This window comes from Amblyomma americanum, chromosome 2 (genome assembly GCF_052857255.1).
Source record: "Amblyomma americanum isolate KBUSLIRL-KWMA chromosome 2, ASM5285725v1, whole genome shotgun sequence".
NCBI lineage: Eukaryota > Metazoa > Arthropoda > Arachnida > Ixodida > Ixodidae > Amblyomma > Amblyomma americanum.
This window is the reverse complement of record NC_135498.1, coordinates 69,004,996-69,028,424: the sequence shown is the minus strand read 5'-3', so window position 1 is coordinate 69,028,424 and position 23,429 is coordinate 69,004,996. Positions and strand designations below refer to the sequence as shown.

The following is a 23,429-nucleotide window of genomic DNA, read 5'->3' as shown; positions in this document are numbered from 1 at the left end:
AAACACGTCGGTGAACATGTATGCAAAAGACCTATGTTTTTTGGCATGGGTCGCTCAGCGGTGATACCAACCAAACGAACGCGACTTACCTAAACGCGAAGTAATCTTCAGCAGTCTAAAATGTCTAATTTCAGTTGTGTGAGCGATTTCATCTTCATACATGGTAAGGTTTCCGCTGTCTCCGCAGCTTGGGTGCACCGCCACATCGCTCCCGTCGCCCTGTCGGTGAAACTTTAGACTTGCGAGGCTGCGCTCCTCCAACCACTCGCGGCGTTTACGGTCATAATAATTGGTTTTTTTTGGGGGGAAAGGAAACGGCGCAGCTGTCTCAGAAAATTCCGTTGTGTGTTTGGAACGCCCTTCTTTTTCGTCTGCTAGGCTACACCTCAAAAAAGCGGTGTAGAAAGTGCAGTTCTCTGGCTATACTCTGTTCAAGAAAAAATTGGCAGTGGCTTAGCTCAGTTATGCCAGGATATACGTAGCGAGAGCTGTAGTTCCCCGCTGGTTACGCATGTTGTCAAGTATGTTGTTGTGACTAAAATGTTAAGCTGTGAAGAAGTATTCGGTGAGACGCATTGTTTATTTATTCAGTTGCTTTGACAGACATAAACACTGCCTGATGATCGGCAAAGTAACACGCAGTTGTCTCAATGCTGCCTACATATTATTTAGACTGCTTGCTTTCTCTCAGATACACGAGGTCAATAATAATAATAATAATAATAATAATTGGTTTTGGGGGAAAGGAAATGGCGCAGTATCTGTCTCATATATCGTTGGACACCTGAACCGCGCCGTAAGGGAAGGGATAAAGGAGGGAGTGAAAGAAGAAAGGAAGAATAGGTACCGTAGTGGAGGGCTCCGGAATAATTTCGACCACCTGGGGATATTTAACGTGCACTGACATCGCACAGCACACGGGCGCCTTAGCGTTTTTCCTCCATAAAAACGCAGCCGCCGCGGTCGGGTTTCGAACCCGGGAACTCCGGATCAGTAGTCGAGCGCCCTAACCACTGAGCCACCCGCGGCGCGGGCCGAAGTCAATCTTGCCGGTTCCAAGATCCGGAGCACCCAGGTTTGAACCCGACCGCGCGGCGGCTGTGTTTCGATGGAGGCGAAACGCTAAGGCGCCCGTGCGCTGTGCGATGTCAGTGCACGCTAAAGATCCCCAGGTGGTCGAAATTATTCCAGAGCCCTCCACTACGGCACGTCTTTCTTCATTTTCTTCTCTCAGTCCCTCCTTTATCCCTTCCCTTACGGCGCGGTTCAGGTGTCCGCCGATACAGTGAGACAGATACTGCGCCATTTACTTTCCCCAAAACCAAATTTTCTTAAAACGCTGGTGCACTTTGATGCGTTCAACGGAACGGTAGGTGCGATCCATGCGACGCCTGCCGTGGAGATCGACACCGCGGTCCGCGGCCGTAAGGTTAAATTGTTTTTTTGGGAAAAGAAATGGCGCGGTATCTGCCTCACATATGGGCGGACATCTGAACCGCGCCATAAGAGAAGGGATAAAGGAGGAACACCGGAAGAGGTGCCTTAGTGAAGCACTTCTCGCGCATGCGCAGCACGGCTTTCCAGTAATTACGAGAACCTGCTCAACCTCAGCCAGTGTAGCTCACGATACAAAAAAATGTGTTCGTGTAGGTGGGCGGAGCTCCAGTTTTTTTACACTGGCAAAAACATTGAAGCTTTCCGTAGGTATAAAACACTAATACTGACGTGACGTCATATCCGATCGCTCAGAGCCTGGCGAGGAAGACTAAACTTGGCATGGTTACAGACTTGTTTGAGTGCTTTGTTGCCGTTTATTGTGGCGCACCTGTGACAGAACCTTAATCGCAGCCGCTTTCCGCAACTACAAAGTTTTTCTTAAGACCAATATTGCTTCTCGCGTTCAAGAACTGAGAAACTTTTATCAAATATATTCGTGAGTACGCTTCCCCATTATAGAAAAAACCTCTTCAAAGAGAGAGCCGATTGCTCAGGTGTTTCGAGAAAGTTGAAGTGAACGCCGCGGCAAAGCCCGCGTGATACACGTCATCAACAGCTCTAGGCAGACCCAGGGAACACTGTGACGTTGCATATGTCCTCGCGCCGACTGCGAGCCAACCAGCGGATTCTACGGCCTTCTGATCGACCGGTGTCACACGTTTCGAACGCATTTGCAGCCCTTAGCCAACACTGCAAAACGTTGGCGGTGATCACTCGTGGCCATTTCAAGCCCTTAGCTTGGACAGTGTCGGATTGTTAGTACTGCTGATTCGAAGTGTGCGGTTCACTTGCACACGATGGCATCCGCCAGGCCAACAACGTCGACGACTGCCGCCTGCACAGACGTTCCAGATACTGTTGTTGATAGAATAACGAAGAAGGAATACGCCCGTGGGAAATTCCTAGGGAAGGTAAGCACTCACCATTTGCATCGAATGGTTCCTTACCACTGTCTTCTATCTTTAAGTTCCGACGCGGCACTGCTAACGCAAGCGAACATTGTCTTCAGGCGCACGGCGTTTAATTGTATAGCTTAATTTCGTTCAGTCGCATTGCTTGTTCGTGCCGCCGCAGTGGCTCAGTGGTTATGGTACCCGGCTCCTGACCCGAAAGACGCGGGTTCAATGCCAGCCGCGGCGGTCGCATTTCGATGGAGGCGAAATAGTAGAGACCCGTGTACTGTGCGGTGTTAGTGCACGTTAAAAAACCCCAGGAGGTTGAAATTTCAAGAGCCCTCCACTAAGGTATCCCTCGTAGCCTGAGTCGCTTTGAGACGTTTAACCCCACAAGCCAAACCAAATCGAGCCGAACATTTCTTGCTTGTTTCCCCTTGCTTGCGTGTTGGCAGAAGACCTCTCTCTGCTTCGCAACTCCGCAGTCTTCTTCTAGCGCATTTCATTGCCTAATACACCTCTTGGCTGGCTCGCTATTGGAGTCAATCGTGAGGATTACCAGCTCATTTTCTATCTTGTGATGCTTGTCGCCTGTAGCGCGCCTGCAAGATTTTTCCCCTGTGTGATTCTGGTAGCCGATGCAACGGTAGTGGTTCGTTCTGAAAGTGGTGGCGGTGGTAAAAAACTTAAGTGGACTGCTCTGTGGGAAGCCCTTGACGTATCGTACCCGTCTTGTTGCAGCCCTCAGCAGACCGCAAACAAAATTTAGGTCTTTGGCTCATGCTTCACCCGCCGCGGTGGCTCAGGGGTTAGGGCGCTCGACTACGGATCCGGAGTTCCCGGGTTCGAACCCGAATGCGGCGGCTGCGTGTTTATGGAGGAAAAACGCTAAGGCGCCCGTGTGCTGTGCGATGTCAGTGCACGTTAAAGATCCCCAGGTGGTCGAAATTATTCTGGAGCCCTCCACTACGGCACCTCTTCTTCCTTTCTTCTTTCACTCCCTCCTTTAACCCCTTCCTTATGGCGCGGTTCAGGTGTCCAACGATATATGAGACAGATACTGCGCCCTTTCCTTTCCCCAAAAACCAATTATTATTATTATTATTATTGGATCATGCTTCAACGCTCGCATACCGCCCCTGGGTGCGATCGAACGCTGCGGTATTTGCTGGCATCCGTCGCACCGTTTTCTCGACACGTAGCGCGTCAGAATTACAGGAGCGTTTGGGAAAGGCTTCTGTCGCGTGCACACCACTCCTTCCAACTGCAACGGACAGCCTTTCTACATTGATTCAATCACTCGATGAACTTCTCTTCGACTCTCTAATCCGCACTATGCGGCTGGGGGCTCGGAAGATTCAATTTCTTTTACCGCAAAATTTCAACAACTTCTTCGACATCGGCTCTTCAAGGAACAGCAAAAATCATATTCAATGAGTTCACTCAGCTTGATGGTGATGATAACCGCCGCGTACAGCCTGTGCCTGTGTATCTCCTCGGGTACACCCTTACTAGCAGTTGCAGCTAGCAAGACTTTGGGCTTCACACTACAGCTAGGGCGGGCACGATGTCTGTAACGTTTTAAGCCAAGAACACGAAGGATCATGAAAATTCAAATACTCAAGTAAGCTCGGAAAACGTGAGCCAAAACAGCAGCATACTAGTCACCCTGTTTTCTTTTACAAAGGTATTATGTTACTCTTTTTTACGGTTTGCCATGCTCACGAGTGACCCAGCGCAGAGGCGCTGTTTTACTGTTTTCATTAGCGCCTCCATGATGGCTCAGCAGTTATGATGATCGGTTGCTGACCTGAAAGACGTGGTTTCCATCCCGGCCATGGCTGTCTTATTTTCATGGAGGCAAAATGCTATAGGTCTGAGCACTGTGCCATGTCATTACACGTTAAAGAACCACTGGAGGTCGAAGTTATTTCTTGAGCACTCCTATATGGCGTCCCTTACAGTTTGAGTCGCTGTGGGACGTTATGCCCCATAAAACCAAACCAAACTCTCATAACAATAATTGGTTTTTTTTTTTTTTTGGGGGGGGGGGGAAAGGAAATGGCGCAGTATCTGTCTCATATATCGTTGGACACCTGAACCGCGCCGTAAGGGAAGGGATAAAGGAGGGAGTGAAAGAAGAGAGGAACAAATAGGTCCGTAGTGGAGGGCTCCGGAAGAATTTCGACCACCTGGGGATCTTTAACGTGCACTGACATCGCACAGCGCACGGGCGCCTTAGCGTTTTTCCTCCATAAAAACGCAGCCGCCGCGGTCGGGTTCGAACCCGGGTACTCCGGATCAGTAGTCGAGCGCCCTAACAACTGAGTCACAGCGGCGGGTCACCAAACTCTCATATGCACAGTTAGAACGGAGGCAGTGTGTTTTTTGTCGCAGAAGGTAATTGCGTTTGGCATTGCTTCCACACGTATCAGTGTACCTACCGTTTCATTCTGTCTCATTCAATGGGTGCACAACTGAATATTCGGTCCTTTTTTTTGCGATGTGTCTGTCCTGTATTTGTCCTTTTCTTTTCTACGTCCTCGTTCCTTGCGCCATTGATCATACAACTTTTTTTCTTTTGCTTTCTAGGGGGCCTTTGCAAAGTGCTACGAATTTCGGGACAGGAAAACCAATAAGACTTTCGCAGGCAAGGTTGTTTCTAAAGAGCTTCTCTTGAAGCCTGGCCATAAGGAGAAGGTGCGTATAACTTTCGGCATCGGCCTTCGCTCATGGATTGATACACTAATATATGAGGGTTGTAATTAGTGTAATTAACTCAGTATATTTTTTTATTAATTGACATCCACCGTTTAAATTCTGCATGCTTGTAGAGCAACTCTTTCTACATGCAATGGCACTACTGAATACAGTCTCTATAACACGCAAAATGTTTGTGCTAGTATCAGTTCTTCTATTCACTGAAGATTCGTTTCAGGGGTCGCAGTAGATGTTCTCCCATTGCGTCGTTTGTCTTGAAAGATGGTATTCGTTGTTTAAACTTCTTAATTCATCTAAGTACGTTGCTGTTTTCATCGGCGTCATCTCCGTAAACATTCAGTATCCTTCTCTCGATGTAGGACAGCCTGCATCTTTCCTTCGTCAAACTGTCCATGACGAGCCGTAGATACATGCAGTGAAAGAGATATCTTACTCAGCTGAAAAAAAAAGCGCATTTGACCAGCAGAACAAAAATAATTAGTATTATAGAGGAGTTACTCTACAAACAAGTATAATTTGGACCACCTATGTCAGGAAATAGAGACGTTATGTCTACTTTTGTGTTGCTTTCGGTACATCCCTCATATCTGGCTCCCACGTATTTATGCATTATTCGTGCAGCTCATTCCTCTTTAAGGCAGGACATATCGCTTATTTGCTGGCTATTTACTTCAAGCCCACGCATAAGGATCACGGCCTAAAAATAACGTTCCTCTTTACAGGAAATATCAGTAAATGTTTGCTAAATGCGAAATTTACTACCGACAGCACATGGATGCTCTCAGGTATTATCTACGAAGCTAAAATGCTTGGCTACAAAAATTGACGTTATTACCGCGAAGATTTCTTGCATAATTTATTCACGCATTACCAATACAATCACTCCCCTCATCATGTCACTCCTTTGTAATGCCGAAGAGGTTGCGCGTTGTTTTGCATCACTAAAGATCGCCATCAGGCACGTCAAAATGCACGCACCAATAAAATTTGTGAGACCTGCACTAGTTCACTACTTTTTTGTTCTCAACCGAATGCGATGATGTGATTTATTCTTGTTCCTTTAGTGGACTACAGTGGGTAGCCGCCACGGCGCTGTCCCCTTTCTAGCGCAAAACCCCCCACTCCCCACCAGCTTTCCTTTCCATCTGCAACCTTTCGCATTAGCTTTTCACTGCTCATGCAACTCCCTGTACCCGCTGTTGTGGCTGGTAGTTGCGACATTTAGCTACTCACGCCAAGGATGAGGGACCAATCTAGGCGGCGTTTCGATAGAGGCGAAATGGAACATACGCGTGTGTGCTGTAGAGCATGCTTTCTCATCTTAAAGGTGCCCAGGTGATCATAAGCTGCGGTACAAGTTTGCTTCTTTATTCGTTCCCCTTTTCTTTCAATCCTACCCTTAAGGCGAGGTTGACGTCTGCCTCTAGACGCCGCATGATATCGCTTGCTTGTCTTCTCCCTACCCTTTTGTTCTCTGTGCAGCGTTGTCCAATAATCCCTAACACGCTGCTTGATGCGTGCAGGTCTCCCAAGAGATCGAAATTCATCGGTCTCTCAACCACCAACACATCGTCGCTTTCCAAAGCTGCTTCGAAGATGAAGAGAACGTTTATATCATTCTGGAGCTGTGCAGCAGGCAGGTATGAATTTTTCTTGCGCATCTTCATATCATCCCCGCTTGGTGCTCATAACTGTGCAAGCTTTCCTTGTTCTTAACTTTCCATCACGGAATTCGTAGTGTAAGAACTGTATAATCTGCACTGACTCGCTAAGCGTTCCAAAAGCGCTGCACTGTGCAAACGCAGTCCAACCATTAATAGGAGGTATCATCCACAATATAGCAACAGGAAAACATGCAGGCAAAATTAACGTTGTGCTGAGTTTCGAGCCATGTCAGCATACCCGGTAACGAAATGGCCGGCGCATGTGGTACAACGGTGGACCAACGTAAATAATACTAAATTAATATATAGCACAAAGAGTGGTTGAAAAGTGAATAGGTTTGGACATGTTGGTACTTCATTGTTACCTGGAAACCACAGCATGCAAGCACGAAAGGATGGGCATGAGACAAGGGACCGGAAAAGGGCTTGTCCTGCCGCTTACTTCGTACCGTCCCTTCGTGCTTTAACGGTGTGTTCTCTATGTAGCTATTGCTTGAAACTGGCAGAGAGCAAACGGTTGAAAAAATGGCAGTTCATTTGGCATAATGAGCACAACTCAGCTGCGAATAGAAGTCGTGTAAGCGCCAGATGCGCTTTATTCAAGCCATCTTATGTTGCTTTCGCATTGCACATACGCATCTTACACAAACCTTCATACTCGTGGAACACGGCAGTCCCCTGTGCGAACTATGTGATCCTGTCAAAGTAAACCACATCTGTTTCGAACCGAAACCTTGAGAAAGTGAAAAAAATTATTTCACAGTAATACTTTTTGACACCCAATCTTAGGGGAGAAAGCAATGGCAGCCTTATGAGAACTTATTAGATTCCTAGATAGAAATATCGCCAAGAAATTAACACTTTAAAAACTGGTGCGCCAGCACAAGTGAGATGCTTCTAACCCACTGATCTCCACTAGGTGGCTGGATGCCGCATTCCTGCTTTCCGAAGTGGGCGCAAGTGAAGCCACCGGAAGTTCGGTTGCATTGTCCCGGAAGTTGGATGTCTGCTGTGTATTTATATGCAGAAAGTCGCGTCTTTCGCCCTTCTGTTCTCAGTTTTTCGCGTTGTTTTCGTGTAACGTCTACTGTAATATCAAAGTAACAAGCAAGTTCAATGCGAAAAATGTGTGCATTGTTTGGGGAACCCAGAAATTACAGAGAAACCAAAGAAAACAGGCATGTAGGTCTCACCATGCCGCGGCAAAGGGGTACGTGCATTAAACACTATTTTCTGATCTGGTTCGTGTCTTCCGAGCGTAATTAGGGGAAGTAGTGGAATGACGATGAGTCTAGGTCATCTTAAAAACGAATTTTCGTGTTGCAAAGAAAAGGCAATGGTGCGGAAATCCTGAAACTCAAACTGCCGCTGTTTCAGTTTCGGGTTGGTGGCTGACGATGTCTCTTCTCATCGGCGGCAGGTGATTTTTATCGCTTTAGTGATGTTTATCGCTTTCCGAACGTGCTTTTAATCTAACTCAATAGCACAGCCATGTTTCTCCTACACAGCACGAGAGAAACGACTGACGAGAAAGACGAATGCAGCAGCTAATGTAACAAGCGCCGTTTGAAGTAAACTGTGCCAAGCATCGCACGAATAACAGCCCATTCAGGCATACTTTCCTGCAGCACGAAACAGTTCTTGATACGCTTCGTCTAAAAAGCAGTAACATATACCTTTTGGGCGCGCTAATGTGAACCAGCAGAACACCGACGGCACCTCACCAGATTGTGGCCTCGCCCTCGCTTCGGTTTGGTCTAAGCATAATTCGGTAAAATGATGCACTGCAAAGTCGGCTGCCTAATGAAGGTTTCCATCCATTCTTTCTTAAATTTAGCCCTCAGTGATGGTATAACTTGGCCTTAGAGCGCGACAACATGCGTCACAACAAAGAGCAGAGTTGGCGACGCTAGTGCAACGGGACGACACAGTTGAGTAGACGAGGCTCCATACGTACTGTGTGCAGCGACTTTCTGTCGTCTGCTAGTGTCGTCCCATAGCGATTCAATGGACCCTTATTTTTGAAACGTCTTTCCCGACGACTTTGCTGCTCTCTTCATGCAGTTTGCGGCGCAACAGGTAGGCATTGTCCCGAAAAAAGACGAGAATGTGGAAAAGACAAAATGCTAAGTGGAAAACGAGAACTGAAACTGAAAAACCGTGCTGAGGTCCGATTTCGTGCACTGCCAAAGGCTGACCTCCGGGACATGCAACTCAACTTCCGATGGCTTCACTTTCGGGTGCCCGATGCGGCATCCAGCCCACTAGTGGAGATCAGTGTTCAACCCTCTTCCCACTGTTGCAACCTTTTGCCCTTCAAATGAAGATTAGATTGGAGGCTTCATTTTATCAGAGATACGAAGATATACATTCACTACAACGCATAAGTGGGGGGAGTGACGAATTGAAACGGAGTTTTCAACACGATAGCTTTAAGGATCTTGTGTTGCACAAAAGCCGGCGTCGCCGTCGGCGTCGTTGAGCGTGAGCGAAAATTCCAGGGGCGGGCGAACCACAGCATGCGTCAAAACAGCGCACTCAAAACAGCACGGCGACAAAACACCACCAGGGAAAAAACGGCACAGCGACAAAACAGCACGCGTCGAAACAGCACGCCGGACGAAAAGGCGCAGCGAAAAAACATTATGACGAAAGAAGAGCGCAGGGAAAAAACAGGGTGGGGAAGTATTAGCGATCTCAATTATAGACTGCAATAAAATAAATAAGGCTGAAGAAGTTGTTCTAGAAGGATCGATTCTCCTGGTTGGCCATCATGATGCTGAATTCTGACAATGAAGCCCGACGCATAGGAGTCTGGGTGTGCCAAAAGTTGTTATTATTCAAAACTCTCCCTCTCGGCAATTGAATCTTCAGCAATTTCGTTTGCAGTGAGCTACAGGGCCTTCATACACCGAAAATATCCTGTACGTGATGCTTTCTTTTAAGATGGCAAGATTGCCCCAGACGACAACTTTGGGCTGTTTAGTGTTTAACTAGGACGCTGCACAGTGGTTGTCTAGGCTGACCGTCGGTTGCTTTACTTATAGCGAAATGGGATCAAAGCTGACCTAAAAATCATGCAAGAGCGTGCATTTTCTAAGTGTAATTTTATATTGAAGCTCGTTTTTTCACGTCGAAGATAATTATCTCGAAACATAGATTTTCGCCACATTTGACCAGATACCATTTTCGCCTAGAAGCCGATTTTATTAAATCATGAATGTTCGACAAACTTTAACCTCTTTGCTCAGGAACCACAAGAAAGACCTAAAAGCTGCACATCTAACCTAACAAACACAGGTGGAAGGCTGCTGAAGCCATGTTGTAGAATAAATGCAGGGAATTTCGTTTCACAGGATGCTTAGTGACCACTATGCCTTGAAGATTACGAGCAGATTCCCGGGCTATCTGATCTTTCGTTGCCCACGTTCTTCTTAAATAATACAGAAAGAAACCAGATCATTGAAACCAAGCAAGCAAGGACTACATAACCACTAGTTCTCCCATATGCACCCTTCAAGCAACGCTGTCGCACAATGAATGAGCCTGCCCTGTTTTTTAATGAACCAGCGAAACGGGAACATTTGCGGTTATGGCTATGACAGTTCACCCCTCCAGCAGCGCTACACCGTACTCGGATGTGCAGTTTTGTCGTCGTGCTGCTTTTTGTCCCCGTGCTGTTTTTCCCTGTGCTGTTTTCTCGCTGTGCTGTTTTTTTCCTTGTGCTGTTTGTCGTTTTGCTGTTTCTGTGCGCGGTTTTGACGCATGCTGTTTTGACGTGTGGTGTTCTTTCGTGTCCCCCGTTGCTCGGCAAGAGTAACCTGGGTCGCACAAGCCCCACGGTTGGCAGTGCCTGCTAATGCAGAGCAGTAGCAGTGGCAACACTTCGCCAGGAGTGGTATGAGGTCTTGCGGGGATCAATGAATGTTAAGTATAAAATGACCATTTCTGCATATATGAGCATTAAATCGTTAAGCTATCACGCCATGCCCTTAAGGCGGAGCTTTACTATTTTCTTTTTACTTTTTCGAAGCTGCAACTAATATTCCCCTTGACATGCACACTTGCTGCTCAAATCATGTCATGCATGTACCACATTATGTGTAAATCCTTTAGGGTTTTCTTCATATATTAAAGAGGTTTAGTTAAGTGTCCCAATCACCAGGAAACCCGGCGTTGGCTTTTGCCGGTGGTGTCGTGACCAAAAATCTCCAATGAAGCAACCTAGGTGACCCACCTAGTCACATTTCCTTGTGCCGTGATTACAACCTGCCCTCTGTGGCTGACGCCAGTTACAATAATGATTGGTCGCGAGAGCTTGTGGGCAACCTTGGTTTCACAAGCATCGCTGCTGGCTGAGTTTAAAACAGCCACCTGCCGGTGCAGTCGTCGGTGCAGGGACGCTTTGCTTAACCGTTGTAGCACTGCTCCAGTAATGGCATGAGGGCTCCAAGCGATCAATGCATGTAAGGCAGGGGATAACCAATTCCGCATATATGGGCATTAACCCAAAAAGGCTATCTTAAATGTCCCCTACAGTTTTTCATGTACTCTTTTATGGCATCGCCAATGAGTAATCGGCGGGGCTCAGTAACGTATAGGTGGGCATGAGTGCATGAATGTAGAACTTTGCGGACTGTAAATATTCCGTCCACGTGTAATTAGGCTCGACAGCGGCTGTCTGACGCTTATGAAAGGCGACAACTCAACGCGTGGTCATAGCGTTAGCTTACTGGTAATTAGCTTACTCGTTTCTTCGGTATAGTTATGAGCATTATTTCAAAGCCAAATTCCTTCAATCCTAAAAAGTTCTGGGCTGCAGGGTTTTTGCGGAGCTAGCTGTAAGCCGTTTTTCTGCTTTATTTTCCAGTCGCTTATGGAAGTGATTCGGCGCCGGAAAACACTGACGGAGGGCGAGGCACGATACTTCATGCGCCAGCTTCTACTCGCCTGTAGGTACCTGAGGGAGCAGCGGGTCGTCCACAGGGACCTGAAGTTAGGCAACCTTTTGCTCAACGAGGGGATGGAACTCAAGGTGGCAGACTTTGGTCTTGCCACCCGCATCGGCTTCGAGGGTCAGCGCAGGAAGACCTTTTGTGGAACTCCAAGATACATCGCCCCGGAGGTCCTGTCGAAAAAGGGGCATAGTTATGAGGTCGACGTGTGGTCGATCGGATGCATTCTGTGAGTCTTATACGCCACTGGGCCTCATCACTCCTTCCGAAATACTGTGCAGCACCGCTAGAGGGCTGCCAAAAATTTGAAACAAGATGCAGTTTTTATCAAGATTGGGCCGCAATTAATTGAGCGGTTATGCAAGATGCATGTGACTGCAGAAGTGGCTAGATGGGTATTTCGAGTAGAAAGCTTTTAGAAAGTTATAGGTCTGTTTGATCATTAGCAATGCACACTTTGACGCGATAGCGTTAAGGCTCCCGTTCTGCAGGAAATACGGCGTCATTGTCGCCGTCAGCTTTGTCGGCGATTTGAGCGAAAAATCTCCAGAAAAGCGGACTAGCTGCGCCGCCTAGTTCACGTGACCTCTCTGGTTTGTGCACGCACTGATCTGAGGAAATTAGGCAGTAGATTTAACAACTGGTGGAGAGAGAAAGAAAAAGTGTGTCATGTATCATTCAACAATACCTTAAGCTCTTTTCTAAATAATTGCAAACCTTTTTAGAAACAAGACGTTCAGGATAAAAAAAAACATTGAGAAACGAGGCCGTGCCAAGTCTCGTACACACTCATGAATAGGAAGCTTGAATAAAGGAACTTTGAGAGACAACGAAGCGATGGTGCCCGCATATGAAAACCACTCTAGTGGTTAGTCTGCAAGATTAGTCTGCACACTTTGTGCGTCTGAATCTGCTATTCTCTTTAATGCATCGCACTTTTCGCGAATAGTGCTTGCGTTCAGTTCTTACATTTGCCAGTTTTCCAGCCTGTCAGGGAGCAAAATGCGTCGCTGTACACCTAATCCAGAGTGGCGTGTCTGATTGCAGTGGAACTGTTCTCTGTAGGTACACACTCTTGGTGGGCCGCACACCGTTCGAGGCTACAACCCTTGAAGAAACATATGCCCTCATAAAAGCGAACAAGTACCGCATCCCTTACACGGTGAGCGCCCCAGCGCGTGCCCTCATCCAGAGGATGCTTCAGCTGGAACCAGGAAAGAGGCCTAGCATCAACGCCATCCTGGAGGATGCTTTCATTAACAGAGGTATGTTTCTTTTCAATACTCACTCAGTGCAGGGATATTTTATGCGGGTGTTAGTTTCTCTTCATTCGCTAACCATGTGTCACGCGCTGACGCAACCAACTATTAATATAAAGAGAGATGTAGTCAACTATCACAGCCAGAAAGAAAGCAATGCCACTACAAGAATCGTATTTTATGCTGCTTATCATACTCTGAAATAGAGCTGTGAAGCAGTGTATAACAGTGTAGGTAACAAAATACAAGAGACAGCATGAACTATTTGTATAAAGAGATCTTGTTACGAAAAAGTGGCAGTGGAAGACGAAGTGGCCTCTCGCGTGAACAGGACGAACGAAGAAGAAGAGGTTGTTGTGGTTCTCTGTTAGCGCGGGAGGCCACCTGGACTTCCACTTCCACTTCGTCGCAACATTATGAAAGTTGAAGAAACGCGATATAATATCCGGCTATGCGGCTGGAATGAAAGCCACCTTTCACCTTTCCAGCTCTGAAGCGTATTCTTTACCTACATCAGTTACTAGAAAGCAGTCTTTCAGTTATAAAGCGATGTGTTTAAGATAAGGTTTCCTGTACACTGTAAGTCATAATCGAGCTGGTATGTCATGTCATGACCTAGACTGGCACGGAAGTAGAAAATAGCGATGGTCCACAAATTTTGTTCTACGAGAGCGGCGAAATTTTAACTGAACTTGCCACCAAAAGTGAATCGATTCTTTATGGGTCCTCACAATGGCTATGCGGTATCCAGGTAGGGCAATGAACATGACACGCTTGAAAAATCAGGACTGAAGAGTCGAGTCTGAGGAAAACATGGCCGGAAAGGAATTGTGGAAGAACACACGAGCGACTTTGCTGTTGTCTTGGTAGCGGATATGCACGATGGCCACAGCTATCAATGCTTACAACTATTTCCAGCCAGTTGTCTTGTGTAGGCATTGTTGCCTGGTAGCAAAACCGCTGTTATGCGCAGTTTCTCCCTGCACTGCCCGGTGAAGCTATTGATATTCCTGTTTGTTCCGTTTATAGGGCCAATACGATCACATCTGCCAACATCCTGCCTCGCGATACCACCGCGCTTTGAGACCGTTAATACCACCAGGACCACTGACGGCCGCCGGCCTTTCTTGGAAAGAAACGAAGAACGCGGTGGGTTGACGAACAATATCGTTTCTCGCGCAAAACGGCAAAATAAGGATTCTTAATAGTCCGAAAACAATATGCAATATGTAGATAAACGCAATGCACTTACACTTGAACCTCTACAAAATGGTGGTCGCTGAGCCATAGACGTTCACAGCCAAGTACGCAAGTTTGGGCTCTATCACGCTATGTCCCAACCTGTTATTATGGCGGCCCGGACCTCAAACGTTATAATGATGGCAAGCACGAGGACGCATGTTAGATAAAAGGTCAAAGTTTTACAGCCCTGTGAAAACTGTAAACAAAATTGTATTCCTCTCTAAAGCAATACATGTACGTCATGGGGTAGTGCATGCGAATGGTGTGCCTGTTCCACCTGGCGCGTATCTTTATTCGGACAAATGATCTTCTAATAAACTTGAAGTGGTTTTTTCTAAATTATCTTCAAATTTGCAAGTGTATTTTAAGAATCTATATTTCTTCGCGTATCTCAAAAAATATCCCGTCCTGGTTCCGCCCAGACATTTTCGCGGCCTTCTTGGAGCACTTATTTAAAAGGAGCGATGGCACAGAACGATTGCAAAGGCAAAAGATTCTCGGACACTTTTGTCGTTGCCTTATCGTAAATGTGAATGTAGATGGGCACGAGAGCATCGCACTTCTGGTCTGTCAGACCTTAGACGCAAATAGAACAACCGTTGCACGACATTGCTTTTACAGAGCCGGAGGCCAAGGTCACTGGTGGGAAGAACCTACTGAAAAAGGAGGCAAAGCCGGCGCAAAGCCTAAAGTCAAAGCAGCGTGCGTAACATTTCTTGTTCGTCTTCTTTTGAGCACTTAAGGAACAGGTTGCCGATTAGTGTAATGATCAAATGAGATGACATTAATTTTCTGTCTTAAGCTATCGGTGCCAAATTCCGCATATAGCACGTCCGTCGTTTTGGTATTGAGTGGGAGTAGAAAATTTCGTGTCTGACGTAGACGAGGGACAACTTGTATGTACGCATGCGTGCTGGACGCTACCCTTCTTATCGCGGATCTCACTAGCAAGGATCTAATATTATGCCTTTTTCTTATCGCGTCTGCATAACATTACATAAGTGGCAAGCAGGTAAATTGTATGTTAAAATTGTAAAAATAACTCTACAGATAGTTTAAAATTGTTGGTACATTATATTCTAACCATTCGCATCTCAAGCGAAGTGCATGTCCGCAACTCGACCAATAAAAACATTAATTACACGAGAAAGGGTGGTGGATGTTGAAAGAGCGAGAACTCATTCTACACGGACGCCTGCAGAAAAGAGGAGCTGCAAACCTGGCAGCTTTGGCCGCAGTCAGAAGTGTGGCATGCGCACCGTCTTCCTCTCGTATGCAGGCTGCACGATCTTTACGCACTCATGCTCGTCGGTTCTCTTATATATCACTAAAAACGTACCCAGATTTTCAGTCGTGCAAAGGCATGCATGCAGGGAATGCTGTCACAATCACATCGTGATCTGCTTATGTTCACTTATTCTGCCAAGTGTCTCTGTTAGTTTACGAGCTGATGACAGTGTTGTTGACATTACCGCCGCCCTACACCACTAAGTTCCCATGCTGCCCACAATTATGTATTCTCCTGTTGTTGTGCACACTTGTAGCCTAAGATTTAAGGGGTTCTCAATCCGCAATAAAGCGCTGCTCAAATGCTCGTCACGATTTTACCTCGGCTGAAGTGCAGACGCGCCGCCGTAGGCATTCCTTGATTTCATTGTTGGGCTTGCCCAACGGTGCAGCCGCAAGATCGAAGGCAGCTCAAGCACCACCTGAAGCAGGTATGCAGAGCCCTGCGCAGCCAGAAGGGCATCGACGTCAGCACCTGGAGAACCTTCAGCGTCTGCTGCGCCAGCTGTTCAGAGCACAGCCGCCAGAGCGCTCCTTTGAACGTCCTGACCAGGCGGAGGACCCTGCCTCTACGCCAGTCTACTGGATTAGTAAATGGGTGGATTACAGCGATAGGCACGGAATAGGCTACCAGCTGTGCGACAGCAGCACAGGCGTGCACTTTAATGACGACACGCGCCTCATCCTGCTCAACAACGAAATGTAAGTCTATCCCTGTGGCCGTAAAGTTGCACCGCTGCACCACTGGGTCAGGAGCGGTATGACGACTCCCAAGAACCTATAATGTGAAGTAAAAAATGACCATTTCCGCATAATGGTAATTAACCCATTAACTCTATCGCGTCATAGCATAAAATCGGAGCTTAAGTGACCCTTCTAGCTTTTTTTTTATTTCATGGTTGAGAGCGTCTCTACCTGAGCTCTTAAAGACAAACGGTTACGACGTTAAAAGACCAGTCTGGTCTCTTCAAGAATGGCATGAACTGTGAGCGGTAGCCAACTTTAAGCGTGGCGGTTCACTTTTGGTCGGCCATTTGAGGTAAGCAGAGAGTCTTGGCAAACGGTAGTATATCTTGATTTACGCAGTCTGTATGAGCTAATATTCTAACAGAATCCTTCATTACAGGGTTTCACGTTATTTAAAGACACTAAATGGTACAAAGCACCTTTTCAAAAATCACGTTTTGTGCTTCTTATTCCACCCTATTTCACGCATAGAAAACCTCCCAAGAGCATCTGCTGGTGATGGTGAGTTTTGACCCAGCAGGTTCCCGAGCACACGTCTAGCCACACATGCTGCTTCGCTGTGTACAGGAAAAAGGTTATCCTCGTGGTTCAGTCGACACAGAGAGCATGGACCTTTAATGTCCCTCGGCGGAGGCAACGCACCATTTTTGCGGTCACTTTCCGTAGACTCCTTCCTCTCCCAAAGCCGACCCAAACGGGGGAACCTCCTCTCCATCTTTCACTTTCCTATCCTCTTTCTCGAAACTTTCTTGTCTCATAACTCTTTGCTTTTTTCATATTTGCTTGGCTGGGGTTAACCTCGTGTGACAAACTGCCCTGAGTTAAGCCATATTCTATTATAGCTAGAATGTACGGCTGTCGTGAGGACTGCTTGGTTTTAAATCACGGACTTGTCGCCTCGTCGGTTTCTATGGTGGGCGGCTGACATCACTGCCCAACTACAATAATGCTTCCATCTCCGTTTCTGGCGACTGTCCTTTGAAACATTGCTGAATCGTTGTAGCACTGCAGTTTTTCCAGAATAAGAAAGTAACCGTCCCAAAATACCGTGTTGTTCAATATGAAGTACGCGAAAATCTCAAATGATATCCCCGTTCATTGAGAAATGTGTGACAGATTCCTTTGCCTCAAGCTACAAGAGGACCAAAACAGCTAGTGGAGACCGATTACTCGAAATCCTTGATAAAAGCTCCCAAACAGTGCATATTTCAGGTAAATCCACTTTACGATTACATTCCACACATCACTCAACAGCACGCGGTGTCTTTTCTGAGATTCATTTCCACCTTAAAAAGAAAGAAATGTAAGGGGACCTTAGTTACAAAAAAAGCGTCAATGTTGGAAAATTGGAATGCAAAGCCCAGCATATTCTCCTCACCTTAAACTCTAGTGCGCTCTCTGATTCGACTGAAGCAGGCTGCATGAAAATTCATGTCCGACTATATGTATACCAAATCCCCGACAGAGTTCCAAACGCATGGCCAGGGCTCTCAGAGTTTCCTTGACTGGGAAACATCAGCGTAATGTGCCAAACCTATGGCAACGTGTAACGCTGCACCACACAAACGAAATTGTGACTGGAAACGCCCCGCACTCTCCATTCCTCATTTTCTGGAAGACTGGAAAAAAATAGTTTATAACACAGAATACATAAGAAACATTTCATTCAAAGAGGCTAAAAGAATGCCACTTACTCGAAACACAGTCTCCTGACAGTCTTTTATGGGGCATTCATGTACACAGTAAATAGAGTATTGCAGTCTTCGACCTAAAGATGGTCTACGTCAATAGGGGAAGGATCCAAGACCTCCGCACCCTAGGAAGCCTAGGCGGTCGCGGAAGGAGGCTGAACATTTTCGGCTTTCTGGTCGGCCGCTCATTTAAAGTTCGCATACGTGCTTCCCTTCCAATGCATTTCGCCCAGGAGACTGATAATACCAAGGCTGTATTTTAGCTGCAATACTTTTCATCGTGACATTGCATTACATTGCAAAAAAAAATTATTTACAACTCCGTTACGTTTTCGATATGTAGATCACCTCCAAATTTCATGCACGTTCGGCATCGCATCAATGTGTGAAATAAATACAAATGATGATTAATGAGCGACCTACTTGTGCTGACATCTGTTCAAGCTTTAGCGGAAAAATCATTGTTCTGGCTCAGACGTGACTTGCAAACTAATCGCACATTGAAATTAAAGCAATTTCTCTACCAAAGGAGCAGCACAAAATTTAAGGCATGATTTTGAACAGGACACCAACTTTCCTGAGCGCCATCAGTGCATTAAAATCCTCTGGAAATCTGAATTTCCTTAAGGTACTCTCACAAAATTGGCGTGGATTTCACAGGACACGCCTGCTACATATTTACCAATCTCTGGTGAGCTTCTCTCTCCATTTAGGTTAGGGGTGCATTGTGTATGGTTCAGCCAGGCATTCATACTTAAATTGTCTGGACCAACTGCGTAACATAAGTTTGTGTCTCTCAACTGAAGTATAAAGGACGTCACCCATATATAGGCTTTAAGTTGAAAAAAATGAACCACCTCTTGCCGACAGAAGAACCAAGCTCGCATATGGATTCATCGTTAAAACGCGGTCGCTGCCGAGACTTCCGTGCAGCCCCGTTTTGACCATATACCCCTCGGCAACAATATTTTACAGTAAATTCAGAGCACTCCGACCGGTGCTAATGCGATGCACTATCAGGCACTACCATGTATCGTTCATAAAGCTAACCCACTGCCTTCCAAGTTACGACCTGCCTGCGATTTCACTGACACTGTTCCACAGGAAACAAGCCCCACAAGAGCACTGATTATTAAAACGACATTATGAGAACTGCATCGCATTTTATACCAATAGAATAATATAAGAGATATAGTAGAAAGCAGCCCAATTAATATTATGCACATCAAATTTTAAAGTCGAATTCTGTGCAGTAATGAATGAAGCGATCGAGAAAATCCTGGAAGAAATATAGAAAATTAGTTACATTGAATCGTTGTGCATATAAAAAGCACAACATCGCTCAGCTACAGTCCAATCCCTGACTGGAGATCTCGATAATACAACAGCCACAGCACAGAATAAGGACCGCATTATTCTTTGTCCCTAGCCTGGTGAGAAATATACAAATGATAGCATAGCATGGGAAACGCATTGGACGCCAGTGCCCAAGTACCTTTCTCCCTCCTCCAATTCGGACCTCTGATTGCGGCGTCTTCTATCACTCATTCAGCGAAACTTCGCCAGCAGAAACACTAACATATAAGAAAAATCTCGTTCCCATAGAAACCTGATGCCGTCATTAGACATGTTTAACTTACAGTTTGACCTGCCGGCCACAGTTTAATGCAACCATGCCACACACGTGGGTTATTTTTTTTACGCGTTCACCAGGCTGTGAGCATCGTAAAAGGCGCATGGGGCGGCGACAAACGATGGAGGCAAAGAACGAGAGAAAAAAAAACGAGACAACACGAGGCGAGAGTTACTAGTTAGAAATGATTGCGCCGGATTAGGTCCGTGCAACGTGTACACATTAAGAGCACAAATGAGCCGCTCGGCAAAGATTCATTTCGTGGTAACTAGACGAAATGTGGTTCTTCACTTGCCATCGGCGTGTGACGCTGTCTCCCCACCTGCAATATCTTTCACCGTAGCCTCTAATCATGCTAGAATCAGACAGAAGGAAAGAGCGGACGTATATGGTGGACAAAAAAAATGCCGAGGCAGTAAACATCGCCTACAAAGACTGCATGCAGTAATACAGCATCAGCTATAAAGCGAGAGGCACATTGAGTGGGAAAGCAGAGACAACAACCTCGACATAGTAGAGCCTATCCTAGGTGACTGATACGAAATAGACATTAAGAATATTTCATGTTTTGCCGCCGTCACATTGAACACACACCCTGCACACCTCATGTTGGTAATGAAACAAAACAAACCTACCAGTTAAGCACACGGACATATCGTCACAGTAAAGCACATTTTATATACATGCTTAGGACGTTAAACAGCGAAACAATTGGCGGTGGTTTAGCTCAGGTTAAACCTGGAGTGACGCGATAGCTACAGCTGGCCGAGCGGAACTTGGTCACGTGACCAACCACGTGACGAACCACGTGATCAGCCATGGCGCCGCGCCATCGGCAGCTGCTCCGCACCACGTGACAGCGTGGCGAGGGTGGCGGCGCCGCCACGCTGAAGGCTCGAAATGCTACCGTAATGTAGCTATCACTACAAGAAACAATTTACACTATTACAGAACGAACACATCTATGCATATGCCGCTTTCTAAAAGAAGCAAATGATTTAAACCAACTTTCAAGGCATTCAATTCTTCTAATGGCACAAACGAACTTTCCCCACGTTAGCGCCTTAGTTGTTTTTGCGGCATGAAACCCAACACGCAGGCATGCACGAAAAGGTCAGCTGACAAGACTTTTTCGAACGGAGGCAATTGTAATAATAAGCTGACCACCGCATCATATTATAAGGCCGGAGCTTCTCTTGAATGGTTTCAAATAGACCTCTAATCGCTGCTTCCAGAATGTCTTTCTGGAGCTCTACCTGTTGACAGTGTGCCCTATTTAATGAAGTTCATTTTTTTACCATCAGGGCGTATAATATTCAATCTCCTTCTTTTAAGAACACCGGGAGGCTTAAAATGTGCACTTTTCCGCTGTGTATTCATTTATGACGCTTACACCTATTTTTTACAGGAGTATTACATACGTGGACGAGAATGGCCTTGAGTACAACTATACTATGAAACAGTACCCTTCAACGCTAGAGAAGAAAGTTACACTGCTGAAATACTTTTGGACGTTTATGAAGGGTCTGTCAAAGACAGGCCTAGGTGTCAGCCCGCGTGACTGCGATGACCTTGTTCGGCTGCCCTACCTGGGTTCATGTCTGCGAACCCGTCACGCCATGTCCTTCTACCTGACTAACGGGACAGTACAGGTAAAGATGAACGCGTTCGTTCTCTCGGTTCATATTACATCACTGCATGTTTTAAAGCGATCGTGGTAAGGGCCGCGATCCCTAGAGAAAAATCCCTTGAGAAGCAGGCGGCCCACCTGTGACGTGAATTTGTGATGTCATCACAAGCTGGTCGCCGTGGCAGGTGGCAGTTAAAATAGTCATTGTTCGAGAGAGGATTCTCGGGAAGCGCAGCCTGGGTCTCTCAGAGCCCCACCGGTGAGTGTGTTTGAAACAGCCACCTACCAAAGTAACTGCCCCGTTAGGCGGCGTCTTCAAACACAGCCACGGCGACGACCATGACGTCGGGAATCGCTTAACCGCTGCACCACTGCGCTAGTAAAGGAAGTAAAGGAAAGGAATAAGGAAACCCCAGCGGTCAGTCATAATCATTTCCGCGTATGTGGGCATTTACGCATTAAGGATATCGCGTCATTCCCTTATGGCGGAGCTTAACTGTCCCGTCCATTTTTCTTGAAGAGAATCAGTATTTTTTATGGAGTCGTTTCGATGGTAGGCGGCTTGGAAGACCACGCGGAAAATTCTTAGCAGAAGCAAAGAAGAAAAAAATTCACTCAGATATCATATTTGAAAGCTGTACTTCACGAATCAAGACAGATCACTAAAAAACAAAAGACCGCAAGCGGCAACACAATTTATTCCGGTTAGGCGTGGTTTGGTTCGTCAAGTGCTGCTGCACAGCCACTGTATGCTATACAGTTGCTTCTTGCACAAACATTCTTTTAAATAAGCAAGGATCTAGATACGTATTTTAATTGAAAACTAGTATTATAACGCTTCTTTTTAGAGAACTCTTGCTAGGCATCAGTCGTGGTGCCCTGCTCCTCATTCTAAACCCTTAGCCGCCACATGATCTCAGTGCTTGTTTTGCTTGTCTGCTGATCTGAAAGGCGCGGGTTCGATCTCGGCCACGGCACTCGCATTTCTATGGAGGCGAAATGATAGAAGCCCGTGCGCTGTGCGACGACAGTGCACGTTAAGGAACCCCAAGTGGGGGAAATTATCCGGGCTCGCCCTCCACTACGGCGTCAATCGCAGCCTTAGTGGCTTTGGAAGGTTAAACACCATAAACCAACCAACGGCCCATTCTAAATAAGTTATTTATGAAATCAGTACCGCCTTGTCTCTGCGTATGGCAGTTTTTGTCGAGAGCAGCGTACGAAGTTTTCACTATGTTTTCACAAAGTTATTTCTTGTACTCACGTTGAAATGTGCCATTGCCATTGATTAACATGATGCTAATGGTTAGCATCATGTCACTGGTTGACGGGATAACATTGGGTAACATTGGGTATCATGTCATCGGTTAACATTATGTCATTCGTTTGCACAACATCGTATCCCGCACTGCGCAAAGTTAAGATGAAGCGGGCGCAATAGGCAACGCAGGACTAGCGTTGAAGCATTGAAATTTTGTTCTTTTATTCTAACTTTCAGTGGATCAAGGTGTCGATATGCGGTGTTACTGCGCTTATCAAATTTTTTCTCGAATGGTAATAACTTTAATAGCCTACAACGGCAAAACTACTTGTCATTGTACTGCTTCTTCGCAGGTCAACTTTTTCCAAGACCACACGAAGATTATCCTATGTCCGTTGATGGCCGCGGTTACATACATCGATGCGGATCGTGTTTTCCACACTTATCGGCTCAAAACTCTTCAGCAAGGCTGTCCACCAAAACTGCTACTGGGCCTCCAGTACACAAGCTCTCTGCTCGGTAAAATGGCCTCTGAATAGCGGTAGCAGAGCAGGGTCGCTGTACTACGCAACAAGCTGGCAGCAGTGTGCCCGTCGTAGGTTCAAGAATAAAGGGTGCCTGTCGCATGGGGTCACCGACTCACATGCGCGTATTGTAGTGTCCCTCCTTTAACCCTTCCCTTACGGCGCGGTTCAGGTGTTCGCCGAGGTGTGAGACAGATACTACGTCATTTTCTTTCCCCAAACACCAATTTCAATTTCATGTATTGTTACAATAAGCTTTAGCGATAAATCTCTTCCATATTCGTCTCTCTTACCTTCATACTCATAAACGCTAATTTCATTCGCGCGTGGTTCTCAATGCAAGTGACCCACGCGACGCCCTTTATGGCGTGTTGCGTCACCGTCATCAGTTTTGCAGTGCCCAGGACCCGCCACGGTGGCTCAGT

General features: G+C 46.3%; 1 protein-coding gene across 1 annotated transcript; it reads left to right on the top strand.

Annotated features, from left to right (window-relative positions):
• The first annotated feature begins 2,216 nt into the window (after positions 1 to 2,216).
• LOC144118660 (serine/threonine-protein kinase PLK1-like) lies at positions 2,217 to 23,091 on the top strand. The gene is made up of 10 exons (XM_077651530.1): positions 2,217 to 2,408; positions 4,983 to 5,090; positions 6,635 to 6,751; positions 11,646 to 11,959; positions 12,796 to 12,995; positions 14,019 to 14,138; positions 14,853 to 14,933; positions 15,911 to 16,220; positions 20,998 to 21,241; positions 22,834 to 23,091. Exons 1-10 carry the CDS (start codon positions 2,295 to 2,297, stop codon positions 23,017 to 23,019), a joined length of 1,794 nt encoding a protein of 597 aa, XP_077507656.1. The 5' UTR covers positions 2,217 to 2,294; the 3' UTR covers positions 23,020 to 23,091.
• The last annotated feature ends 338 nt before the right edge of the window (positions 23,092 to 23,429 follow it).